At 41.9% G+C, this 9642-nt stretch overlaps 1 protein-coding gene and 1 long non-coding RNA gene across 2 annotated transcripts; one reads left to right on the top strand and one right to left on the bottom strand.

The window, feature by feature from the left end:
- Positions 1-3555: 3555 nt before the first annotated feature.
- On the bottom strand, positions 3556-6073 carry LOC125901069 (growth arrest and DNA damage-inducible protein GADD45 beta-like). Its single transcript, XM_049596443.1, has 4 exons — positions 5913-6073; positions 5228-5329; positions 4855-5080; positions 3556-4623 (listed from the first exon to the last, which is right to left on the bottom strand). The coding sequence occupies exons 1-4, from the start codon at positions 5948-5950 to the stop codon at positions 4519-4521; spliced, it is 471 nt and encodes a 156-aa protein (XP_049452400.1). The 5' UTR covers positions 5951-6073; the 3' UTR covers positions 3556-4518.
- A 1482-nt stretch (positions 6074-7555) lies between these two features.
- Positions 7556-8709, top strand: LOC125901073 (uncharacterized). Its single transcript, XR_007450932.1, has 3 exons — positions 7556-7603; positions 8318-8403; positions 8531-8709. It is a non-coding gene; the product is annotated as an uncharacterized LOC125901073 (long non-coding RNA).
- Positions 8710-9642: the final 933 nt, after the last annotated feature.

Genomic DNA, 9642 nt, shown 5'->3' on the forward strand with positions numbered 1-9642 from the left:
TGGACAACTCACGTGAACCACAGATGCAAGTTCATTGACATAAAATTTGATACACACATATATGTCCCCTGCAGGGTAAAAAAAAAGGGAAACTTTGGTATTTTTCAACCCAGACCCAATTTTCCTACGTTTTTGTGTCAAAAGCGGGATTTATACTTCTGTGTTGAAACAATGCCTTACCCTACACCATAGCCTGACATGCACCTCCCCAGATATGTAACTACACAATGCAGATGTCCTGTCTATTTTTGTAAGCTGAAAACATTTCCCTCAGTGGAAACAAAGCATTTATTTACTAACTATAACTAACTAACAATAAATTGTGAAGACAATAAAGCCTCCACAAAAATGGCATTTTAAGTCTTGTATGATTTATCCTGGCTTCAGACAAGCAGAGGAAATCTCCATTATTTGCTAGGCTTATTCATACAATGTAAAATGCCATAGGCTTGTGCTAATAATGTTAGCATGTTGTAGTTATTTGGAAAATGTGTTTAGTATAAGACAGTTGTTTTGTCAGTGAACCTTGTGAGTTGTAATGGAGCTTAATTTTGTAACGTTACCTTTGTTAAATGTTGCTGTTGTCCCTGGCTTCATTTGAGTAGAGGGAAAGTCCACTAGTTAGTAGGCTAATTTATACAATGTAAAATGCCATAGGCTTGTGCTAAAAACATTAGCATTTTGTATTTGTGGGGAAAATGTGTCCAGATAAAGACAAGTGCTTTGTCTGTGAATGCTGCGAGTTATAGTGAAGCTGATTTGTGTACTTGTGTTTGAAATTGTCTCTACTAAGCCATGTGTGTTTTGAATCAACTAAACTTTACAGCACTTCACAGAAACCCGCCACCGATTAGCGTTTTAGAGGTGTAACTGCAGAGTGACACAGACACACCACCGCACAAGTATAAATGCTCACAACGGCGTGGGCTATGGCGCAGGCCCCTCATAGAGCTAACACACAAGTATAAATCCCACTTGATTGACTAATGGAGACGACAATTTTTTAAACTGGTCCAGTATTGAGAGACACCAGAGACTGGAATGTAATCCCCAGTGGCAATTGACCCTTTATTAAGTCCTGCCCCTCAAACGCAGACTAGCCAGTTATAGTGTAGCATTGGCTAGCTCCAACAATGGTTCGACAAGTACAAGTCTATGGAGCTGTGCTCAATAGATTGTAATGTAATCTTCTCAAATTTCCTTCATTTTCAGGCAGGTTTTGCGGATTTCAAGTTTAACATTGTGCCTGGGACACGTCATGTCATTAATGATCGCTACCTGGAAAGGTTGAAAAAAGATATATTTCTTCCCTGTTCCAAAACCAAAATCAGACCCTGAAAAGTGTAGGGTTAGGTACAGGAACCAGTGAAGGGAAGCAGGGAAACTTTGCTGATATTCAACCAGCTTGGTGTCATCGCAGAGTGCGTAGATGAGCTCCCCACCCATCCACCAGTGGAGGTCTCAGCATTGGCAGCACGTGGGGAAGCATAACACCATTGACTCACACACACACTGTAAGAACACAGATAGTTGAAATTGGCAAAGTTTCCCTTTGTCTTTAATGTCTTCTGTCTCAGTTGCCAGTTCATTGGTGGTTCACTTACACTCTGTGCGTTAGGCTTTAGCTTCTATCTTTGTCTTTATAACCTGTTGTTGCTGCTGAGTCAGTTTGACATCCTGGATATATCCTTCAAACACAGACTGTAGACCCCTCTGTCTGCTTCTCTCTGGAACCACTGTTTCATTTTCCCAAAAATATGATAATATTTCTTCAGTCTCATTCTGAAACCTCATTTTTAAGTCTAATGGATCGCCCACATAATGTTGTCCGACACTTATAATAGCAATCTGAGCCTGTCAGTGGCAAAAACAAGCACTTTTAATGGACGGAAATTGACGGGGCACAATTGCCCGTAGGGATTGCATTGCAGCATGTTTAGCGGCTGCTGGCTGCAGTGGTCTCTCATATTACTCGACCAATTTTAAAAATAGTTGTCTTCATTAGTTACTTAGACACAAAACATGGGAAGACGGGATCTGGGTTCAAAAATACCAAAGTCTGCCTTAAACTTTTTTTCAATCGCCATCATCTGGTCCAAATGTTAACATGTCCCATACTTTGCTTTATCACCTAATCACTGCAAAACTAACGATGTCCTCTTGAACCTGAGCTGTGCCTTGTGTTTACCGCTAATCAGCAACTGTAAGCATGTCAGCATGCTAAACTAATATGGTGCTAAACATCCATGTGTTAGCTTTAGCTGTGTGAGGATAAAAATATCCTGCAATGACAACACCATAACCAGTTTGGCACTTCCATTAGTAAGTCAGATGTATCGCTATTTTTGTATTTAGTTGACAAGAATGTTGTTTACAAATCAGTAGAGAATCTATGTGTGTACAGTCTCACAGAGCTGCACCATCATGGCTGTAAACACTCACTCCTGCTCATTTTTAGCTGCAGTTTACTGGCTGTGTATTTCTCTCTGAGCTCTCTGTGTAGGAGTTTCTGGCTTCTTCTCACACTGATTGAAAAGATACACGATGCACATGGACATACATGTTCTCTGGTTGAACGGGTACATAGTGTGCAGTGCAAAGATGAAAAGTTTTCACACCAGACAAAACAAAGAACAGAGTAAACAAAAGGGCACAGCCAGGTAAAGCCTCCTATTAGGGTCATTTGACAGGAATGTCATTGTTACAAGTCCCTTTGCAACGCTGCTTCAACAGTCACGAGTCTCCTCCAAGTTTCAAATCACAGCCCCCCCCTCCAATTCTCTGCAAGTCAAAGCCTATCAGATTAAGGGCGGAAGAACCACAGCCAATCAGAAGACAGGCTCCCACACCAGCCACTCCCCTGTCCAGCTGATAATAAACAAATGGGAGGTCCATGTGCCTGAATGTTCCCTCTCTGGTGCACTACAGTCAGATCTGAGCACAGACATGTGAGAGCGGAGGGTGGAGCAGGAGGCAAAACATCGAGAGAGGGGGACAGAGGGGAGGATGAACCACTTGCACTGTTGCAGGAACATCTTGCTACCTGATCATGTGAAGATACCATGGCATGGGTGGGGTTACACTGAGATTAATGTGCACATGCCCCAGCTCTGAGGGCTCTGGAGCATGCATCTGCAGGTTTAGTTTCATTATGCAACAAAAACCAGAATGCAAAGGGCATGGGGACAATTAAATTATAAGTCTGAACAGGCAACATGCATCTGTGCTGCAAACTTCCCACCCTCCGCTACTTGACTTGTAGGGACTGTGGGTCTGCATTAGCTTGTTTTGCCTGTTTGCCCCAACACAAAGAGTTTCTGTCCCCACCCCGGTTTCTCCCTCTGACTAATGTTTACTACAACAAGAAAGCTTGCCAGACAATTTGCAAGGCTGTCACTGACAATTTTGCCCCAAGTGCGCATGGATTTTTTTTTTCCCATTACATCAAACCAAATGTAAACTGTAGTTGCATAACTCAGCTATAGTTCAAGTGCCATGACGCAATCATGGCTTTTGAAAAGTGAGCACAAAGTTCTTGATAAAGAAGTCGAACACTTAGGAACTCATAATTTATTGACTTAGTTAACAGAGCACAGATCATAAATAGCTACACAAACAACTGATACAATCAATAAGTTACTAGTGTAGCACTGTTTATATTATTTTAACAGCATTTGATCATAAAAAGCAGCACTCCTGAAGGCACAAAGATATTGACTGTGGGTTTTTTTGCAGCACAATGTGAATTTACAGCCGACATTTTTCCATCAGATCACACACAGTTCATTATTCTGCTCACTCTGTATCCTCCTCTGACCAAAAACATCATGTCCATTGCCCCCCCTAGGTTTATTTTTGGCCCTGAAATGCCAATAAACTCTGTGTGACTTTAACTTGAACATCATTTCCATTTCAGTTTCCATGGTGACGATTCCTCCGCAGGTTCAGCTGCTCATTTCAAGAACGCACACGCTGCCCGCCCAGTCATTTCTAAAGAAAGACACAAGTATTGTGCACGCATACCACACATTCACACACGCCTTTTCTCCAAGGACTCTCCCATGACAGAATACACAGGAATGTTGGGCACAGTTTCATTACAGCATTCCTGTCCAGTCCAAACACACAGGTCTTCCAGGTACTAATCGGGGTGTGGACACATTTCTTTCAGTGCTACTACTCCTGTTATTGATTGTCACACCCCTAAAACATTGTATTGTAGCCAAAGAGAAGCACAAAATAGAAGCTTAGATTTACGGACGATGTAAAAACAATGTGACCTGGATGTGAATCTGCTTTTCTGTCTGTATCTTTTGCACAAAGCAGATTTTGTAAACCGTTCTCCACTCTGACTGTTTCACTAGTCGCTGAGAGGAAGTCCCTGGTTCCTGCTTGTCATCAGTCAGGATAGCCCATCCCAGTCTGCTCCAGGCCGTCCCTGCATGAGCAACAATGGATCCTTCAGTTCATCTGAACCCAGAAAGCTCCTGTTTGTTGGTGTATGCTGGTGCTAGACCCTCAGCGTTCCTGCAGGACCAGTTCAGGCACCCACTGGTCAATGCGTCGACTCTCCTGGCAGTAGGTCCCCACCTCTTGGAGTCTGCAGTGGTCAGCCTGGGGGTTCTGCACGGGAAACAAACACAACATTAAACTGATGCTCAGGCTTTAAGGCGAATTCAACCTGCAAATCACAAGGAAGAGTTCCAGAGAGTGCAATAAAAGTTTACTCAATAAAGCCAATGATATGAAGCAACATTTCAGCTGAAGTGCTGTATGAAAATAATCTGCACTAATATATTTCCACTTTGGCCCTTCAGTTACATAAGAGAGAACTGTTGTGCTGAGTCAACATACCGTAACCAGCATGCAGTGAAGGTCTCCGTTCTCTTCCTGGTTTCTGTTTGCATCCACAGCACCCAGCAGCTGCTGGAGCCTCTGAAGTCCTGAGACTCGCAGGATGGTAATGCCGCTGTCGCAGCAGAAGGACTGTAGCAGGGTAAAGTGGATCTGCAGTGCCACATCGTCTGCATCGTCTCCGTCGTCGGCTGCCAGAACGCACAGCACCACACTGTCTGGGTCTCTGGGGAGGAAGGAAGGAGAAAATGATGAGTTTAAGGCAGACACTTGCACTCATGTCTGGGATGGGAGTTATTTCCTGAAATGTGAAGCGAAGCATATACTTGTGTGTTACAAATATTACAAGCCAAAGTTTACAGTTTCAACTCACGCGTTAAGAAGTTTAGCTGATTCATAAATGCCAACGGTCAGGCAGTCTTGTTTCTGAGCTGTCACCAGCAACTCCTCCAGAGCCAGACCCACAGACTGCATCCTGAGGGGGAAACACAGAACAATCAACCTTTTATATTCTAAAAAAGAAAACACTGGTCTTGTCATACAGCCTCTGCAGTGCTTAAACAAGTGTACCTAATGTACCTCATGAGAAGTCCAAGAGAAGCCATCAGATGTTTTTAATATATCATCCCATCCCATCTGTTTCAGCAGTTATGTTGCACTTGATTATTGCAATAAAATAAAAAGGAACTTTAAGTCTAAAAAAAATATCTATAGTCCACGCACAGCCTTGCTGCAGGCTGTTGCATGCATGTACAGTATTGCACAAGCAACTATAGCTTTTTTTTAAACCATACTATGCTCATGTTTACAAATTAAATGTGTCTTATATAAAGTATTTGATGCCAAGAATATCTGCACTCCAGCCAGGCAAAGTCTTAAAGATCACAAAGTGGCATTTTACCTAATCTACCTGCAGTTCAGGCAACGCAAGGGTCAAAGAACAAGACGCATTCCTGTCCAGCACATGATGTCCATGCACATGGCTCACACAGCCATGAAACTACAGCAGAAGAAAGTGCAGGAGGAAGAAAAAAAAAAACACGAGGAACAAATCTTACCTGTTCTCAATGGATCCATAGCTCTCCTCTGGAATCATGTTTGCAAGTCTAAACTAAATCCCAGTGAGAAAAGCGTGACAGTAATCCGGCGCTTTGAATATTCCCTCAGTGGATCTGTGCACAAGCGTTGGAAGCATTTGTTGTTGGCAACGTTGCGTCACAGTCTTTATAGCAGGGCTGAGAGGAGGGCGGCACCGAAACTACCCGTGTTTTACAATTGGTTCCAAAGAAATCCAACGTCTCCCTCTGTCATGTGCTTTGTTTGTTTGTTTGGTTACACTGAGTGATGGCTTTGCACGATATGGAAGTACATTTGCTTTGTCATTCTGACTTCGTGATCTGCGTGACAATACAGTGCATAATAAAACATGTGCATTTGCATGTGCATTGGTCTTTTATACGCTTAAAATGTAATAATCCCAAAGGAAACCATCGATTAAAATCAACTTAACTGCGTAAATATGTTGAGCTGTGCAGGCGCAGTTGTGCAACATGAGCTCCTCTTTTCATAACAACCCAAGTTTCCATAACTGGGCACCAGTCTTTATGAAATTATGACTGACATCTGGTGGCTGAGTGGGGAATAACCTCCCACTGTTATGAATCTGACAGCCATGTGAGTTTGAGGTCATACATGTTCAAGTAAGACATTCGTCCAAACAAATACCTTCATCCAATCATGTCCATTTAGTTTTTGATTGTATAATGACAACAGTGTCTGCTTAGACAGATTAATGTCAATCCTTTTTTAATTTAACCATTTAATCCCACCTGGTAACAATGTGACCACAAAAAAAGTTTTCAGTTACAACCCAGCCCAGCATCGGCCCAAACTCAGCGTGCAGGAAGAAATAAGTCTAGCCACTTCCGTTTACCTGATTCGGCTGAAACTCGGGATGATTGACGCCCCAGAATCAGGCCTATTTAAATAAACTGTCCTGATACTGGCAGCCGCGTCTCAGCCAGGATGTCTGCAACGCCCAATCAGGCCCAGAATTGGCAACCATCGACAGGCCAGGCCACTTAGAGTGAAGTTTGGACAGGTAGGATGAAGGTGACGGCCCAGAAAATGCATACAACATTACAGTTGTCCCAAAAAGTCTAAAAGATGCTGTCTTCAGTGATTGTGATAGCAATGGGTCAGATATAACCTGGGTAGCCAGAACAACCCAGGTCAACATGGGCCCAAACTCAGCGTGCAGGAAGAAACAAGTCTAGCCACTTCCGGTTACCTGATTCGGCTGAAACTCGGGATGATTGACGCCCCAAAATCGGGCCTATTTAAATAAACTGTCCTGATTCTGGCAGCTGTGTCTCAGCCAGGAATGTCCACAACACCAAATCAGGCCCAGATCTGGCAACCATCAACAGACCAGAATACATTTTGGGGAGGCTGCTAATTCATCCAGGAGCCGTGTCTCAGCCAGAAAAGGCCCAAATCTGTAACAGCTAAATCTGGGCCAGATTTGGCAAAAGTAAACGGGCCAGTGCTGGTTCACATTTGGCACCATCGAGCCAGAACACAGCAGAGTCAGCCGACACATGATGTAGCAATACATTTGAGACAAAGGCTCTCAATGAAATATGTGCAGTGTCACATGATTAGTGTAAGTTGTCACATGACCAGAGCTGTTTACTTCCTGGTTGCACCACGAGACAAGGATGGCTGCATCACAGCTCCCAAACAAAAGGTTAGTAAAGTTTGTTAGCATAAAGATAGAACAGAGATTTTGTGTACACATTATCTTTAAGGTGTCTAGTGTTGATATGTGCATTTGCAATAACTCAACTTTGTTCATTGGGGTCACAGAATTAGTGAACATGTTGACGGTAACAATAGTGACCGGTGGGATAACAGCGCATCTAAATGGGTGGCATAGTGGTGCATTGTTGCCTCGCAGCAAGACTATGTATATATATTTTATACTATTTTATTTAATCTTATTTGTATTCTGTAGTTTTTTTAATTAGATTTAGCACTCAATCACTATTCTCCTCTTTTTCTCTTGCTTCTTTAAGTTAATTAGTTTTAAAAGTAAGAGCTTGAAGTGTCTGCTGACAGGAAACTTGTCATGGATGACAAAAATCCAGCCATCTTAACGAGAATCAGGTGTGTGTAGGTGTGTGAGTGTGTGTCAGTTTTGTTTTTACTTCTGATCTTCTCATCTGTTTATCTTATCTTATATCACAGCATTTAAAAATAGAATTTACAAAACTCCTCAGCTACATGTGGTGCCTGGTTACTCTGCCAAGAAGAAAAGGAAACGTAAATTGTAGTTAAGATTCCTCTTTTCCTTTGACACTTCTTTTCCTCACACACCTCACGTCCTTTACCTCACTTCCTTTCCTCTCCTTTCTCAGCACTGATTGGTTACTTTCACCTTTTTTCACTCCTCATTAATCAGATTGAGTTCACCTGCTCATCGTTATTTAAACCCCAAACACCATGTCGCTCATTCTGCCTTCATCATCACATGGGGCAGCAATGCTGGTAAGCAGAGTTTCTTTCTCTTTAGTTTATCCTGTGTATGATTAGTTTAACTTAGAACATTATTTATCCTTAATAAGATGGACATTTAATTTGCCTTAGGTTCTGATGTTGTGTTTATTTCTTTTAGATTCACAACCCATGTGTGTTTGCTCGCCCCTTTATGTTTAACTGCCATTTCTTGGGTTTGGAAAATAAACCTCTGTGTGCAGAAGAGTGTCATGGCTGATGAGGCCAGAAGACCTCTCCTCCTGAACCTCCTCCTCCACTTCACACATGAATTATGACTACTTCTGTCAATTTTTTTTCGTAAGTGTTTATATTCCTCTTTAGTCATGAAAAACAAATTTGAAGTTCATTTTTGTAAACATGCAAGGAGTTTTTTTACGTGTCCAGACAGCATGTGTTTTTAAGTTTTGAACTGAATAAATATAAACCAATGGAAAAAAATCAATGTATTATGTGAAATTAAAAAAATATATTCAATGATAAACCAGAGTCTTTACATATTTTGATATACTCCAATACTATCCAGTGCTAGGGCTAATTTATACAATGTAAAATGCCATAGGCTTGTGCTAATAATGTTAGCATGTTATATTTGTTTGGAAAACGTGTTTAGTATAAGACAGCTTACTTATCAGTGAACCTTGTGAGTTGTAATGGAGTTGAATTTTGTTACGTCACCTTTTATTAATTGCTGCTGTCCCTGGTTTTATGAGAAGAGGAAAGTTCGCTAGCTGCTAGGCTAATTTATACAATGTAAAATGCCATAGGCTTGTGCTAAATACATTAGCATGTTGTATTTGTGGGGAAATTGTGTCCAGCAAAAGGCAAGTGCTGTGTCTGTGAATGCTGCGAGTTACAGTAAAGCTGATTTGGGTACTTGTTTGAAATTGTCTTTTTAAGTAATGTGTAAAGTGTTTTGAATCAACTAGACTTCACAGAAACCCTATCGCCAACTAGTGTTTTGGAGGTGTAACTGCAGAGTGACCCAGACACACCAGCACACAACTATAAAGCTCACAACAGCATAAGCGACGTGCGTAGGGTCTGCCACACGTCAAAATCCCACTTCAGCCTCTCCCCTCTTCTACACCTCCCACACCTCATTCAGCTCCTTCCTCCTGATTCCTTGAACCCCCAAACCACCTCCCCCTGTTAAACCATATATATTTTTCAATGAATGTTTTCTACAAAAATAAACATCTTGTAAAAGTAATTACAAAAACTGCAAGTTGC

The sequence above is a fragment of the Epinephelus fuscoguttatus genome, linkage group LG14, assembly GCF_011397635.1.
Source record: "Epinephelus fuscoguttatus linkage group LG14, E.fuscoguttatus.final_Chr_v1".
NCBI classification, from domain to species: Eukaryota; Metazoa; Chordata; class Actinopteri; order Perciformes; family Serranidae; genus Epinephelus; species Epinephelus fuscoguttatus.

What these genes read in the sequence shown, in the direction of transcription:
- LOC125901069 (XM_049596443.1), bottom strand. Translation starts at nt 5,950, where the DNA reads ATGATTCCAGAGGAGAGCTATGGATCCATTGAGAACAG. An exon ending in TATGGATCCATTGAGAACAG is followed by an intron (nt 5,330 to 5,912) that starts GTAAGATTTGTT and finishes TTTCCCCCTCAG; the next exon opens with GATGCAGTCTGTGGGTCTGG. An exon ending in TTCACTGCATGCTGGTTACG is followed by an intron (nt 4,624 to 4,854) that starts GTATGTTGACTC and finishes TTTCCCGTGCAG; the next exon opens with AACCCCCAGGCTGACCACTG.